Source organism: Ascidiella aspersa, chromosome 1, assembly GCF_963924565.1.
Source record: "Ascidiella aspersa chromosome 1, kaAscAspe10.2, whole genome shotgun sequence".
In the NCBI taxonomy this organism is placed as follows: Eukaryota; Metazoa; Chordata; class Ascidiacea; order Phlebobranchia; family Ascidiidae; genus Ascidiella; species Ascidiella aspersa.
In genome coordinates, this window is record NC_139447.1 from 4,879,167 (window position 1) to 4,896,526 (window position 17,360).

Genomic DNA, 17,360 nt, shown 5'->3' on the forward strand with positions numbered 1-17,360 from the left:
ATTAGACTTTCAAATTTGTTGATTAATGTGCCTGCAGGTGGTTAAGCTTAACAATTGTTCGGTGACTCCTGCACCAAAACGAGAAGTGAAAATTTCCTCGATTGTGATCATTGGCAAAACGAATAACACAAGGAGTTGATGCAATGAAATTTATTAAGGTTTCCGTATAAATGACGCGAATAGAGCTCCCGCGGCGATTCGTCTATTAGCCTTCTTGCCTGAAGTGCAATTAGGCTGACATGGAGAAACTCGACAAGTCGATGCTACTTGTCACTTGACCCATCACCTCCAAGGCTGACTGAAAACGGAAGACAACGTTTACTGTTTCACAAAACATTCCAAATGCCCGCGTCTTGCAGTTGTATAAAATTAAATCACTTTAAGGTACACGCTTTAAAATATTTCAAGAATAAAGCGAAAAGAATATATTTATAAGGCTATTTTTATCAACCTTTGAACTTTAAGTGCGCTTTTAAACTACAGGCGCCTTTTTATAAGCAAAATTACTTTATACCAATTTCAATTTCACTTGTATGAGTTACGCTTCCTCTGAGAATTGTGAAATGCTTAAAACAGCAAGAACTATTCACTCAAAGGATTCCCATTTATTTGTTTTCGACAAATCCAGTCTAAATGGAAAACTAAACCCTGAAAAAGATAAATCTGTATGTGCGCCGTAGTTTTGCTTGTGACTCAATTTCTCATATTTATTTGTGACTAAATGTCTCCTTATTATCAGTTATGTTATAACACAAAAAATAAAACTGTACTTGCGATCCAAAAAAACGCAGTCCTTTATCAATTAAATAATAATTGCTAGTGGCAGTGTAGCCAGGTTGTATTGCATTTTAGGCCGGGAAAACTGTAATCGGGGCGTTGAATTTATTCTACAGCAGCAAGTATCTTGCTAATGCACGGTTGAATAAATAATCTCTTGAAATTTGTTCTTTTTTTCTAAACCTATTTTATAGTTTATTTATTAGGCTTATATAAAACTGTGTTGGGCCACAAAAATTTTGTGCAACGAAAATGGGCCACGAAAGAAAAAAGGTTGAGAACCACTGGTCTAAAATAAAGAAGTCGCTGGCTCGTTTGGTTTTACCTCCTTCATGTTGATTGCGATGGACGTTAAGCGAAGGCTGAACAACTCCGGAATTGCAAGTCCCTGTTGAAGGAGAGCTACAGAAAGCAACAAAACGACCAAGATTACTCATGGTGATAAACTTTTACTACCAGGCATAGAAAACTATATTATAATGATAAGGTTATAGCAAGGTGGGTAGACTTAGGCTTTTCGGGTTGAATAATACAGTCGTGGGTATGTACAAGTTACACGAGGCAGGTGGGAAAGTATCATGCTGGAATGTAAACCAGGTGGTTTAAATTACTCAGATGTCACTTTAACAAAAAACGAAAATAACAAGTTTGTGGCTCTTAAACCGGTAAGCTCTTTTAAGTGGGACGTCTATTTTTTTTACTATATTTCAATTTTGTTCGGGAATAATTCCAGCTCTATATCTTTTGGAACATCTACAGTAATTTAATTATTTGGCAGAAATCAACTTTTTTTCCAATTGTTACATACAGGAGCATTCAGCATACAAGAGTTAAAGGTGCCATATACTGTTTCGCACCACCATTTACAATATTTTTTTTTGTGATTGATTGTTTGCCGTCCATCCGTATTGTGGCACCTAAAATTAGTAAAAAGTTGGCAGCAAGGTAAAAACAGGGTTGATTAGGGAATACTGTAACGTAAAAATGGGTAAAAACGCTTTTAGGTTAAAAAACGTTGTTAATTTTGAAAGTATATATAACAGCATTAGTCTACATTTTTTCAGTTGTCTGAGCGATGTACTTCAACGCCTTTAAACCAGGGATGCGGAGTCGGTTAAAAACAACACGAGTCCGACTCCGGCCAAAAAAATACACCCGAGTCAGACTCCCGAGTTCCGAGTCCGACTCCAGCCAAATGTAAGATTTTGTCGAGTCCCGAGTCCAGCTCTGACTCTACAGCCTGTATTTTACTCATTTACGCAACTAAATTAAGGTAGATTTTCAGCAATCCACTCATATTGGTGTCATAATTGATCCACCCGCATTACATGGTTAAAAAATATTTCCCCATTTGCTATTATACTTTTACAACTTATATTTTTCCGCCTTAACAGTTTTAAAATTAGATACTGCGCATGCGCAGGTCGGACTCGGGACTCGGGACTCGGGTAGTTTTACGCGGTCTTACTCGAATCCCGAGTCCCTAGTCCGACTCCGGCAAAACAAACCGACTCTGTCGAGTCCCGAGTCCCGAGTCTGACTCCGACTTTGCAGCCCTGCTTTAAACGAAAACAGATAGTGCGAAACTTCTTACTGTTAACTTGAATCTTTAGATATTCCTTGGATGCTTGCAGTACGGTGCTGATGGTGTTAATGTCGACGTTTGTGTCTAAGTTGTTGGTCACCAACGCAAGATTAAATTCATAGTTGTCAATTACTGCAACTAACTTGTCATTAAGGCCAATAATCCTTCCGGTTGCATTTAGATCCTAACAAAGCAAAAGAGCAAGGTTTGATACGATAACAAGCATATAAACTTGTATCCGGCGAAACCACACAGCAGTAAATACTATAAAGACAGTGCATCACTTAAATGTGCATGAGGGTGCATTTCAAAAAGAACTGAACTAGAATTACAAAGGGTCCGTGGTAAAATGTCAACTTACCAGATTTACTGTGAGTGCGGTAAACTTGTATGTTTCGTTCGTTTGAATGTCGAAACTAACGATCATATCTCCTCCAATCATCACGCTGCCATTGTTAACTTTGAAGGTGGGAACCTGGGCTAGACTTATGACAACGTACATAGTACTGTAAAAGAAAATAACATTTCCATGTGAAAAGCTCATAAAATTACTTGTTGTATACAAAGGTGTTCGCATCCTCTTAACAATGCGGTGAAAATATTGCAGTTTACCTCTAGTTCAGGGGTTCTTAAACTGGGGTCCATGGACCCCTCAGGGGTCCGTGAACTCGTTTTAGGGGGTCCATGAAGGCCTTATTTAAATATTAGTGTATATTTAAAAAGTTTCCATTTTTTCAAAGAAAACAGTTTAATTAAAAATAAAACGGATTTGCACTGTATGTATTTAGACTCCATTTCACTTTCACATTTTTGGACCGAAATCAGTAGATTTATTAAGTTTATTTGTATTGTGACGTCAATTTAAGACGTCAAGTTTAAATTTTTTTTCCTACCGTGTTCCACGCAAGGCCCAAAAAAAATTTTAGGGGTCCGCGGTAAAAAAAGTTTAAGAACCCCTGCTGTAGTTATTGGCGGTTTATTGCTAAACATTATAAAGGTTAACTGTTTTGTGTAGGATCATACAAATAAACGGCACACTATGCAGTCTAGCTTTGTTGTAATAAAACTCCAGCCGTTCCTGTTACAAATTGAACTCATGGATAAATTAAAATATCATTCAAGTATCATGTTACACACAAAAAAAAACAATCTATGCATATGCTGTGCCAAGCTGAATTCAGGGTTATCTGTATGCTTACTCGTCTTGGTACGGGGCCAACTGCGGCACAAATAGAGGTATAATTTGGCTCAAAGGAAGCCCCGCAAAGGATATCTGTAACACAAATATCAATGTTATCTCTGCACCTGAAAAATTAATCGCTAATTTTGTTTAATATTAAATTACCCGCTTTCAGCCTTCTAATGCAACGAAACGCCGTACATAACCACAGGTTATTCATTTTTGTTTTTGCTTTTGATGTTTTTGGTTTAAGATATTTTTACAGCTGACCAGGCAATAGATAAGAAATGCGACATTTACAGTTTCAATTTAAATAGTCACGGTAAGTGTCCGTTTCGTGATTCATAATGATAATTCGCGCTCGACTTTTACCAAACTGTTTTACAAGGCAAATTAAAAATACGACACCACGTTGCAAAATTAGACAAATCCAAACCAACATACGGCGCACCTCATTTGCAACGAAGACAAAGGAGAAGGAGTTGTCAAAAGCAGTTTGCAGAAGAGTATTGATGACTTGCTCACTGATAACGGCCTGTGCACTAGCGGAGCTTTCTGTGAAGGCAGGCAGGGCTGGGATTGCTGGCAGAGTCCTACGCAACAGCAAGGAATTGCTTTTTACCAGTCCCTTTATAGCAAGGTGGGCAACCTACGACCCGAGGACCAGCTCCGGCCCGCCAACGCATATCATCCTGTAGCGACATAGTTTCAAAACTGGGCCACGAGGCAATTCCTCATGTTTTTTGATCGTTTCAACTAAGTATGCGCAACTTTTCATGAGTTGCACGTGTAGTAAGCCCCCTTTTTAATTGAAAATACCCTAGTTTAATCCTTGACTAACAGTCGTTTGTGTTGTTATAATAAGATGCTTAAAATCTACACATTTAAAATGTAAGGCCCGCAGAGACCTTTCGGAGTATGGTTTTGTCCAACGACGAGAAAAAGCTACCCATCTCCGTTGTAGCGCATTGCTTCTCAAACATTTCAATCCAGGCAACACTTTGTTTTTGTTACACGAAAGTAAAGCCCGTCAGACAGGGATGAACCCGGAATTTTATTTGGTGGAGGATTTCAGAGATGACGTAACAAAGTTACATAGTTACGTCATATCGTGACGTCCAAAAACGATTACTTTAAAAAACACGTGTTGTCAACAAGCTAACTCGTACGCAAATGCAGGTGAAACTCACTCCGATCGCGCTAAAAAATGCGTCTTTTTAGTTTAAACTGGCAAAACTTCCATTTTAATAAGGTTTCTCAAACGTTTTTTAGCTGCGTTCGTATCCCTTTGAATGCATATATGGCGTACCCCTTAAATCTAATTAATTGAGAAGACCAACGCGGTGGTATTTGAGTTGAAAGCCATAATTGTTTTCTTAATGAATCAAAAATATACTTAAAGTTAAATTTTCGGCATTTTGTCGGTGCAAAATTTAAAGGAAATATTCTGAATGTGCGACGGCCCTGGAAAACTGAAACGACGAAGCAGGGCGTCGCAAAGCACAGGTTGGGAACCTCGGGTCTAATTTAGCGAAAAATCCAGTTTGTAGAGTTCATGAGCCACACGGCGCAACGTGCATATTGCCTATAGTATGCATAGTGCTGATGAGCTAAACAGACGCAAAGCGTTACAAAAATTTTAATTACAGATTAAAATTTCTCGAAAATATAGTTTTTGGGTCCATGGCCTGGTGGCCCGTACACCCCACTTTGAGAACACTGTTTTGTAGAATAATTTTTAGACATGTAGACGAAATGTTTAGGGAAAAACGTGCCAGTCTTTAAACGTACGAGTCTTGGGCATCTATATTTTCGATTTCGTCTATTAAATTAATGTCTAAACTTCATATGCCTTATTTTAATTTAAATCCGATTAAAGGTCAACAGTTATTTTTTTAATTTAATATAATACGGTCAATTGAAAAATTCTAATTTTAATTCTAAACTTATGAGGCAAAGGCCAAAAAAGTATTCCGGTTGTCCAAGTCTGCACGTTAGCCCTCTTACCCAAGTGTGAAATTGTCCGTGTTGGCCACCAAGCCGCTAACTCCGATTTCAACAACCTTGCTTGTCTCATCTAGGCTGACCACACTGGGTTCCTCAGTGATATCCAGATCCATATAATATCCGGTAAAAATCTGGAACGAGTCTGCAGCGAAATTGGTACGTGCTGGTCATTGCAGGTGTTACGTGTTCACTAACACATTTAACACTTAAGTTAACAAATTGCCATAAGCCAAATCTTAAAGTTCGTATTATATAATTATGGCAATTTCATTAATTTAGGTGTTTATTGTGTTATTGCATGTTTCTTAAACTGGTGAATGGTTCACCCCGGGATGAATAAAATGTTTGCAGGGGTGAACCAATCCACAGGGGTGAACAAGGTTGAACCGTCAGAAATGGATGATAGCTCTACAGTAAATCGACTACTGAACTGTTGTTTTTTGGTATTTTCAAGTACAAAAATTTGGTGACTATATGTTTTGGGCTTTTGCAGCTTTATATTTCTGGACTCGAGAAATTGTAGATTTGCAATGGTAAAACTTAGCTTGTGTTGACCTTAACAAAAATTGAACCAACCTAAAATTGATTGAATTCTGGAGATAGACGCCAGGGGTGAACAAAACTAAAAAAGTTTAAGAAGCACTGTTCTAGTGAACACGTAACAGCGGGCACAGTATCCAGTTGCGGTAACTGCTAGATTAGACGGCGGGCAAAGTGCGTACGGGTACCTTTCGATGCGGGTTCTAGCAATAAATCACAAATGATATTTTGAGCCCCTTATATAGTAAACGAATCTAGTTTAGTAATTCACTGGTAAATAGATGCTCGTCATCCAGAGGCGTAGCCCTATTTTGTGCCCGGGGGCAAAATATAAAATTGACGCGTGTTAAATCACATTTTCCATTACATTAACATAACACATAACTTACTTTATACGAAAAAACAATTCAATTGTTTTATAGAATGTTGTATTTAAAGAAAAAGCAGTTTTGACATTTGTAGACCTCATTTTGGCGCCCCTTTACCTTGGCGCCCGGGAACATATTCACCCCACCGCCCCCTCTTAGGTACGCCTTTGCCGTCACCAGACTATTACGTCGATGCTAACATCTGTAGCAACGCTACTTTTTATACAGTTATCACGACAAAAGTCAAAGTGTCCTTTTTTGTCAGCAAAATAGGTGGTAAAATTTTGATGGATTATACAATTTACTAAGATACATTTCATAAAACTGAAAACGCTTGTACAAGTTATAGTCAGTGGTATCTTGTTTTTACGAGTAACACTTAATTGTCGGTTATGTAATAGAACAAGGGTGGAATAACTAACAGCAATTAACTTATTTACGTGTCGTAACAGGGTCGGTCTGCTTTTTCTAAACAAAATTTAACTTCTTAAACGTATAACGTTGTTGAGCAGCCAGCTGGTGAACATTCTCACAATAAAGGTATAGGAAACCACAACATTTTCAAAACAGAAATTGTCTACACCACTTGTGCCCTTTGTTTTGTGATCGTTACATTCATTTAATTACATCCATTCTGGACAAAACTTTTTTGTTTGTCCAGATGTTTGCCTATACATTGCGGATGGCCTGCCCAGAGGGTTTTGGTGAGTTTTCGGGCCAACCAGTCAGAGTCCAAGAGACACATTTCTTACTTAGTGTACAGCATTCAGCTACATTTTGTGCATTGGAAGAAATGACTATTATATGACTTTCTTCCTCACTAACACACAGATAACTTACATATATAAAACACACATATATAACGCTCAGCTTAATATTAAGCGTTGCATATCTAGCAAAATTGCGTTGACCACATTTAGCGAATTTTAAATCACATTGCAGGAAAAAAATATATGTCGCACGATGTCAAAGGTCATAATAGTCGTTGACTTGTTTCTACAAAAAGGTATAGGGCCTGAGTAGGGATAGATCCCGTAATCTGGTTTTAGGGGTATGTTAAAACATGACGCTATAAAATAAGTCTTGTGCTGAAAAACATGATAAGATTAGGGCGTCAAAAGTAGTCGCCCCAAACGAGTTTCGCAAGAGGCGTGAAACATTTTCGTTTTTGTTTAACTTTTTTTTTATATACGAAATTATAACGATTTAAAAAAAACACACGAAAATTGACATTCGAAACGTTCAAAATGATACCTACTTCTGTATGGGCTTTGATATTCTTATTATGTCCTATTACAATCTCCAACCATTATGCTCCGAAATTGACATACATCACACAAAATCAAATACAACCTTTAACGTTGACCAATACTGTTTTAGTGCGACAGGTAATCTGTCTACTTGAAGTAGTAAAACCAGGGGTGTCTAACTCAAACATGCCAGCATGCCAATTTTTATCTTATAATTTCTTCCCGTGCCAAAGTTTCGTAACCGAACCAATTCTTTTTAATCATAAAAGCGCTTTTTTACCAAAAATAAGAACGTTTATTTAAACTTGAAAAAAAAATGTCTAGTGGAAATGCGCATCACTACATCAAAGTGTCTCTCGGTGTGCTGACTCCTTGTTTCTTCACACCAAGCTATATAATATTATGTGAATGCTAGCCTCCACACAGTACACTGTTACCATATCAAAAGTAAATGTTGGTTATCGTGATTGCCGCGATTGTTTTATATTGTGAACAAACAATGGCAATTGGCTGTTTAGTATTTTCTGACAATTGGCTGAATAACAATTTTTGGGTAGGGCTTGCGTGCCATTTTTTAGTAGCTCGCGTGCCACATTTGGCACGCGTGCCGCTTGTTGGACACCCCTGACTTGAACCGTCATTAAACATTTTTTCCTGCTGATCAAACCAAAGGTGGTTATGCGTATTTGAAGATCACCAACATGGACAACCTATTTGCAAGTTGTTATCTGGGCCAAAAGTTACTTTCAGGTCACATCTCGTTTAGGCCGAAATACGTTTTTTCTTCGGTTTTGCTTGGCTTGGTGCTTTTTTGTGTGGTACGGTATGTTTCAACTCGAACTACTCCAAAGTTATCTAAAGTACTTTTAATTTTTTTGGCAATTTATCAGAGTTTCAAAAGAAAACAAAACAGCAACTTACCCGGGACCTGGTTAAGGAGTGCGTTGACTTGCTGGACAGCTGACGGAATGAAAGAACCACACGACTGTCAAGCAAAAATATTGTTGAGTATCTAATAGGCTAGTATACCAACAATTTTTTTTCCTTCAAAAAAAAGTATGGGCGTGGTTTAACAACGCTTTTCCCGATGGACAATCTTTATTTAATATAAAAGGCAAATCTTTTAACAAATAGCTTGCTGAATGAACTGAGTTGTGTTTTAAATAGATTATAGGTCGATTAAAGCCTTTGGCAGAATAATTATACTTGCCAAGTATTCCTTTATTTAGAATTTAATTGCGTCTATAAATCTAATAGATGTTTTTTTGTAGAACGGTGGGCGGCAAACTGTTTTGATCCTGGCCCTAAAAACTCTTTCCGGAGCTATTGATGGCCCACTGCGACAATAGGAAAAGATACAGGATTTTTTTTATTTGAGGGGGCATGTAAATTTAGAGTCACAAAATTGCGTCTTAATACAGTTAATCTTATCGAACTAGTGCGCAAACATGTAGCAAAATCTAACCGCGCGCAGCGGGAAAAAAACTAGGTTAATTTGTTTTAAATTGGCAAAACACCAGAGGACACGTGACGCATGAGGCACATAAAAGATATTCGAATATTGCTTAAAATAACGGCATTCACAGTCTAATTTAACAGAACTGTAGTGTAGAGTTGATGAGTTATACGACGCACGATTCCATAGAATGTATATTGCCTTTTGCTGAATAGATTTGAGTAAAACGTAAGGAAGTTCGTGGGAAGCACAATGAAATTACGATTTCGGGTGTTAGATTTAGCTAAAAGTATAGTTTAGGGATGCCATGGCCTGGAGGTCCTGTAATGTAAAAATGAACCAAGATTAAAACTCTTAGCCACGTCATCTTAGGCCAGTGCTTCTCAACCTTTTTTCGCGGCGACCCAAATATTAAACGTAAGTATGACAACTAAACTTTGGCGACCCAATTGTTTTTCTTGTAAGCGAACAAAAAATAGGCATTATTAAGAATTTAGAATTTTAAAAATTATTATAAGACATTATTTGTATTGCTTCCTTAATTTTCCAAATTTCTTTCTCAGAACCAATCTCAAATAATATAAACATGTGAGCTACTGCGGTCGGCGACCCAACCAAACCAAATATTGACCCAATTTTGAGTCGCGACCCATAGGTTGAGAAGCATTGTCTTAGGCAGACACACACTAACATTTACAACGTATTATACAATAAATGTACGGCTATCACGGGGGGCCACAACTATATTATAAAACTAAACTATTAAAAAAAGCTCGCGGCCCAATAAAAATGGCTAAAAGGGCCGCGGTCTACAGTTTGGTTTCATGGCTACTTGCTAACTTTTTCTTAAATATGGCGATTTTAGCGATGAAAATCAGTTATTAAGATGACTTTACTTCACCTGCGTATGATTTAAATTTGTTTCAATTTTTTCAAGCAAGCAAAGGTAAACTTACATCGCGTGTTGTTGCCATTTGTTGTTCATTCATCGCGTAAAAACCAATGTTTGTTTGTGATTCGTCGGCCGCTTGTGTCCCGTTCTCGTTGGTGACATTAGAGACAAAACTGTCGCCCACAAAATCGCATGAGGAAGTATTTAACTAAAAGCAAATCGAGCTAGTTAATCGCTACGTTCTGCGTTGAAGCAAATACACAGAGTAACTTCGTTTAAACAAGGCGCATGTTTAGGGTAAGAGTCCAATGAATAAGCCCTTTAATTTAGTTTGTGATTTATCATTTAACTATAATGCAGTTAAATCAGTCTATAAGGGTTGAGATTACTTAGCAACACATCAAATTTCAAACCTCGATAGGACCACCATCGGCGAGACTGGATTTGAGATTCAGCAATGTTCTTATATTGTTCATGGTAGATGTAAACGATCCATTAAAAGACTTCACTTGCACATTACTAAGTATAAAAAGTAGAGATAAATATATAATGTCAGCATTTTACAGCCAATACCAGGGGCCGACAACCTTCTATTAGTCGCGGTCCAAAACCAAACTCGGAAAGATCTCTGCGAGCCGCACAAAATGATAACTAAGAATTGTGTTATTAAAATGTTAGAACAACTGTGAATCAGCCGGGCCTCAGATCGTTCTTGCACTTAAAAACGTGTTTAATTAGATTTATGGAGGCAGTATAGTGTTGGCGCAAAACGCGAAAAAAAGCATTTGCCTGGTTTAAAATTCGAGTTCACACGCCGTCATCCATACTACTAATGAATAGTGTAATAAAACTACTTAGGGAAATCGATAATATTTAAAGTTTATCTAGCTCAGTGTTTGTTAACCTTTTAAGTCAAGGCACACCTGGCGAAAGAATCGAGTGCGATTAACCCCCAAAGTCAGAGAGACTCGAATAAGATAAGGTTTGTCACAAAATATCTAAAACATACCACAACTCGAAAGCCGCTTCGCATAAGTTAGCTGAAAATTACTTAACAACAATATTCTGAGCTTGAATACTTCTCCTTGGATTTACCCCCTAAAACCCCTGGGGTAAATTTACCTCAGGTTTAGAAAGGCTAATGTAGACTCACCCAAAACGAGTAATCGTCTCCCATTTCCCCTCCAAGTTAAGTTCACTGTTGTGACTAGTTAGTATAAAGATGTTTGGTTCAGACAGGATCAAGGATCGGTTGTTAAACTTCAAGGAAGTCATTATGGTGCTGCAACAAGATGATTAGGATGACATGCGAGAGTTGTCATATAATTACAATACCAACAAGTACGGTACGGTAATAAAAGTTTAATTAGTGTTTAAAAATATGAGAAAGAAAGGTCGTGAATCGATAGAAAAATATTGTGCAATAAGAAAAACGTTGGGTACACTATGCACGGGTGTGTAATGTAGCTTGATAATGAATTGCAAAGCCAAATAGGTCGAGTAGACCGACATCATCTTGATTAAGACGTTTCGATACGAGCTTGTATCATCTTCAGTTGATGTGATAACAATTGCGTCCCATCTCTTATAGGTTATGCTTAATGTGCTTCTCAGTCACATCAACTGAAGATGATACAAGCTCAAGATGATGTCGGTCTACTCGACCTATTTGGCTTTGCAGTTCATTATCAAGAACAACGTTATTGTGGAACCCTTACAACTAATTTACACCTAGAAATTGCCAAACATGCTACGGTACAAATATTGTACCAACAAGTACGGTACAATAAAAGTTTAATAAGTGTTTGAAAATATTTAACAAAAAGAAAAGTCGTGAATCGATAGGAAAAGTTTGTGCAATAAGAAAAACGTTATTGTGGAACCCTTACAACTAATTTACACCTAGAAATTGTTGTTCTAAACAAAAGCAGGGAAAATCACGACTGCCTTAAATATCGAGTGCTATGTGATTTTTCTTTTAGGGTATAGCAACTTGTTTAAGATTTTGTCTGGGTTATCACGGTTAATATTCCAAAGCCGTTAGTGTGGTGTTAACGTAGCCTAAAAAATATTGCGAAGAGCGAGTCTTGGATTGTTTTTTTTAACAATCTCGTAGGGGCACACATTAACGCTGTGTATAATTATTGTAGTTGACGTTATCAAAACGTTCATATTTTACTGTAGGTGTATGTGCGTCTTCACCAAAAGTTGTTTTCAACGATTCACATAAAACGTTCATATTTTACTGTAGGTGTATGTGCGTCTTCACCAAAAGTTGTTTTCAACGATTCACATAAAACGTTCATATTTTACTGTAGGTGTATGTGCGTCTTCACCAAAAGTTGTTTTCAACGATTCACATAAAACGTTCATATTTTACTGTAGGTGTATGTGCGTCTTCGTCACCAAAAGTTGTTTTCAACGATTCACATAAAACGTTCATATTTTACTGTAGGTGTATGTGCGTCTTCACCAAAAGTTGTTTTCAACGATTCACATAAAACGTTCATATTTTACTGTAGGTGTATGTGCGTCTTCACCAAAAGTTGTTTTCAACGATTCACATAAAACGTTCATATTTTACTGTAGGTGTATGTGCGTCTTCACCAAAAGTTGTTTTCAACGATTCACATATTTTTGTGGCTTGTTGTAACACTTTGTGTGGATATGATGTTTTGGTCGGCAAACTGTTTCGAACGTGGCTCTAAAAATTCTTTCCAGAGCCATTGAAGGCCTACCACGACAGCACGAAAATATCAAGGATATTATATTTGAGGGGCATGCAAAATTTTTAGGGTCACAAAGTTACGTCTTTATACATTTTTGACGCATTCAGACATTTGATGCATTCAGTTTTTTGTTTTGTTTCGTGGTGACTTTTAAAGTTTAATTAAAACCAATTAAATTCTTTTAGGCGGTAAAATCGTAAAAGTTATGGCTTGGTGTAACACTTGTGGATATGATGCTTTAAAAGTTTGACTGGGTGCTAAAATAATTTTCGCGTGTAAGATTTAGTTTTACACAGTAACTTACTGCGTTGTAAAGCCGGATAAAACAAAATATGTATTTAATGGAATTTGGTCGACGCAACGTTATATTACATCTAAAACAGTAGTCATCATGGAAGCGTGTTTTTTTAGCTTTTTTTACTAAGATAAGTTTGTTTTCATTAAAAACTACCTTAAAATTTGTTTTGTTTCTCTTTTTTTAGAATGTAGCATTTTGAGAAGTTTTCCTTCCCAGGCGATAACCTAATCGTGATGAAATCGTTATACATCTTACTGCCACATATTTGTGGAGTGCGATGGTGCATGTATTTACGTAGTCACTTTAGTCAGTATTTCGTTTCCTGTCACGTGTTTGATAACTTCGTTGTGTCGTCTGGCCAAACGCCATTACGGCTTTAAGCTCCTTAAATATTGCACGCACAAAAGTCCCGGAACCGGAAAACGAGACTCGTTTTTGAACTGCTTACAATTTCATTCTAAAATTATTCCAAATTTCTGTAAGGACCAAATGAATGATTGGCAATTTTCTTGTTTTCATCACAGCAAATTGCGATGCAGCGTAACAGCAATAATCTACATTTAAAGTAGCCGCAATATTTTGCATTTAAAGCTGTGTAAATCTTTGTAGTTTTTGGTGAAGTTTTATTTTAATTAATGTTGTTTCACCAATACTTTAGACCAGGGATGTCCAACACTTAAGCAGAATGGGGCGCATTGCCACTTTAAAAATTTCGATAGGCCGCAAAACCCATTAAATTAAAGGGGTGACGTCAAAAGTTGGGTCATATCATGACGTCATAAAACAACCTAACTTATAAACACCCGCTCTTCGAGAGTAAACTCGCGGGCCGCAGGTTGGACAACCCCGCTTTAGATTGTCTTCTACAAAATCTAGCGACCAGGGAGACTTATTAGACATTAAATTGTTTATATATTTCTGGTAACCAAGTCGAATTGTGCTGTCGAATGTAGTATACAAATCAAATGGACTTTTACAAAAATAGTCGTTTTTATATTTTGTCTTACAAATTTATTCTCTGAATAGATATATTTTAAGTGCACAAGCGAACTTCAGAAATAGGATGCAAGCCAGGATTTGTTTAACAGATTCTTTAAACTAGCAACTTTGTGAAAGTGTCGTTTAGGTTGCTTTTATAATTAAAAATAACAGCAAACTCAAAAGAGTAAAAACAAAAAGTGATTTTCAAAACTATGTCAATAGGCTTGTTAAACAGTTGACTAAATTAGGTGTACTAAAGATGGGTGCAATATCTAGAATCTATCCCGAAAACAACAAATGTCGCCTTTTTAGACTTACTCTATAAGTCGATATTCCACAGTAGTCCCAAATCCAACAGCACTAATGCGATTTAGAGGAGCGATAGGCTGATTTCTCCCTAACGCTTCGGCCAAGTCAAACGCCAGATCTTTCACTGAAACAAAAACAGAAAGTCAATTTGTAAAAGACAGGGAGGGCGCGATAGATAAAACTTAAACGACAAGTTTAAAACAAGGCGAGCGAACGCAATACGGAAAACGTTACATCATGAAATATTATATTATTCAGCCAATAATACATTTGATTACGCGAAAGCTAGAACGCGCTAATCTAAAACCCTATTTATCAATTCGCAATATGACTTAATGAAATCCAAGATTTAGCTTATGGCAATTAATTTAATTAGGTGTTTAATGTGTTAGTGAACACGTAACAATCACTGGATTATTAATTTTTATAGTTTGGGTTTGTCAGGCCGAAGAAATTCAAGTCTTTTTAACTAGGCAAACAGTTACTTTTTCAAAATTCGTCTCTTTTGTCTAAAGCGATAATTAGATAAAAACAAACGGTCGCCTAGAGTTGCAATTAATAGTTTAAGCGAATGTTGGTGAAATTTCACGAGTAGTAAGGTATTCAAAATTCTCTAAATCAGGGGTTCTTAAACTTTTTTTACCGCTCATCCCTAAAAAACTTTTTTGCTTCGCACGGACCAGCGAAGGCAAGAAATTTTTATTAATGACGTCATTATACAAACAGACTTCAGAAATTTGCTGTTTTCGGTCCAAAAAAAATGAAATGAAATAAAGTCTAAGTACATTCAGTGCAAAAACGTTTTATTTTTAACTAAAGCCTACTCTTTTTTTTGAAAAATAGATTGCTCGAATATACACTACTAGTTTAGGCCCTCATGGACCCCCTAAAACCCAGTTTATGAACCCCTGCTCTAAATAGTCTAAATATAGTAATCTTCGAAGGTTTTTTACAGAACGATGTAAAACAAAGGTTTTATCGATAGCTAAGTGGGATTTCCCAATTCAATGAGCAAAGTTAAATAAGCGTTTTATCCAATAGCGAGGGTACATCCAGCGGTGGGATTCAAATTTCTTGTCAACCGGTTCTATCGCAAAAGTCGGTTCTGTTACCAAAAGTCATATTTTCCGGGAAATAATTAAAGTATTTACAAAAACAGGATGCAACCCAAGGTTCCAACGAATATTGCGAACCTCGAACCGGCTGAATCCCATCACTGCTAAGAGTCAAACTAAAAAGCAGAAGTCGTCCCATGACTTGCTTTTATGACGCAACAATTCCATTTTCAGACAAACGAGGAAAATTCCTACAATTATAAAAATTTACACAATGTATGACAGTTACGTGCGACCTTGACCATTGCAAAAAATGCATGGAATAAGATGCAAATATTCATTGACAGTAACCAGTAATGTTAACCGGTTCGCTGATCTGATAAAATTCCGCAAGACGGTTCTATACAATCGGTGCGAACCGGCTGAATCCCACTACTGGTTACATCCTACCTTTGCTTAGAGTTACATAATGACCAATCGCACAGCATGTTTACAAAATACACTACCATCCAAGTTTACAACTTACATAAATCGACGCCACCCTGGTTGAGTCGAAGACGAATTCCTGTATCTTTCACATTTGCCGGGTTATTGCATTGCGCTTGCACGACCAGCGTCACCAAAATGCAGACCAAATAGCATTTGAGTGTCATATTGATCCTCAAAAAATGCTGACGCTTAACGTAAAGTTATTTAGGTTTTAAAAACAGGTACCTGTGAACACAAAACCATAAGTTGACTACAAGACTGTTTTACGATAAAGGCAAAGAAAGGAAAGATCAATACAACTAAAGTCAGTAAATTGAACTGAAGGGCTAAATATTGCGAGCTGGGAAATAAATGAACGAACGTTAAATAAATTTTGTAGACCTCAATGGTTAAAAACGTGATTGTTTGTTACATTTGAGCAATTTTTTTTCACGACTAGAAACGAAGACTCGCCGATTTAACCTAACAAATTGGTTTAACAAATTTTTCAAACTTTTTCGGTTTAACAAATTTTTCCCAGTTTGCATTAACTCTATACAATGTTAAATGCAAAAAGTTTCGCGCGACTGAGTGTCGATCACTTTCAACCGTTTGCTGAAGTCCTGGAACGCCATGCAATCAGACTTGGACAACTAGATTTGTTTCATCTTTTTAAAACTAGATCAGAATTAAATTTAGAGCATTTTAAGTCTTCTCAAATTAGATTAGAATTACCGAATTCTCATAAAAAACGAATTTAAACTAAAATTACATTTATTATTCACAATGAATTTAATTTAAATCGTAAATTGTTCTACTCAGAATGTGAATGCTAAGTATTCCTGTTCTGATGTTATTCCTTTTAGCATAGACTATGTTTTTCAAAATTACACACAAGTCGTTCCGACCAAAGAGTTTTAACTTAATTTTTTTTTCGACTGAGACACAAAAAATGATAGAATTTTTTTTTTAATCCTAAAAAGTTGAATTTTTTTAGTAAAATCCGAATTAGATTAGAACTAGAATTATCACACACATGCAATTCTCAAATTAGGTTAGAATCAAAATTAGACGCACTTTGCTCTAATTCATTGAACTAGAAAACTCGAATAATCTAGTTGTCCAAGTCTGCATGCAATCAGCCACTTCTGAACAGCCCAACACCACACGTCGCGCATGTTCATACCTGACTAGAAATTGTTGTGCATCGACTTTAACCTGTCGGAGCGTTCTGCCCTTCGGCGCCGAGCGTAGTCGAATGCCGTTTAAAGGTCGCCCGTTTTTTTTTCTATTTAGTTTCAGCGAAAGGCGAGAGCAATTCTGCGTATTCCGGCCTTCGTGCTGCGTCCCTTCCGCGAAAGTCTGGCAAAAGCGAACAAAAACAGAAAAAAATTAGTCACGACAAAAAATTATTGTTTGCCACGTGCGTGACTTCGCATTTCAGCATTTCGTCTGGCATTTGACG

The 17,360-nt window shown here is 36.9% G+C and overlaps 1 protein-coding gene across 1 annotated transcript; it reads right to left on the reverse strand.

Moving 5' to 3' along the window:
• Positions 1-135: 135 nt before the first annotated feature.
• LOC146166676 (uncharacterized) lies at positions 136-16,137 on the reverse strand. The gene is made up of 13 exons (XM_083389180.1): positions 15,954-16,137; positions 14,382-14,496; positions 11,209-11,337; positions 10,469-10,574; positions 10,120-10,263; positions 8,629-8,692; positions 5,550-5,691; positions 3,994-4,135; positions 3,562-3,635; positions 2,724-2,868; positions 2,372-2,546; positions 1,103-1,179; positions 136-298 (listed from the first exon to the last, which is right to left on the reverse strand). The coding sequence occupies exons 1-13, from the start codon at positions 16,078-16,080 to the stop codon at positions 230-232; spliced, it is 1,509 nt and encodes a 502-aa protein (XP_083245306.1). The 5' UTR covers positions 16,081-16,137; the 3' UTR covers positions 136-229.
• Between the last annotated feature and the right edge of the window lie 1,223 nt (positions 16,138-17,360).

Excerpts from the sequence above, each read along its gene's own strand:
- LOC146166676 (XM_083389180.1), bottom strand. The coding sequence starts at position 16,080 with ATGACACTCAAATGCTATTTGGTCTGCATTTTGGTGACGCTGGTCGTG. Across the intron at positions 14,497-15,953 it reads CCAGGGTGGCGTCGATTTAT|TGAAAGATCTGGCGTTTGAC; the intron begins GTAAGTTGTAAA and ends TTTTTGTTTCAG. Across the intron at positions 10,575-11,208 it reads GAGACGATTACTCGTTTTGG|TAATGTGCAAGTGAAGTCTT; the intron begins GTGAGTCTACAT and ends TTTTATACTTAG.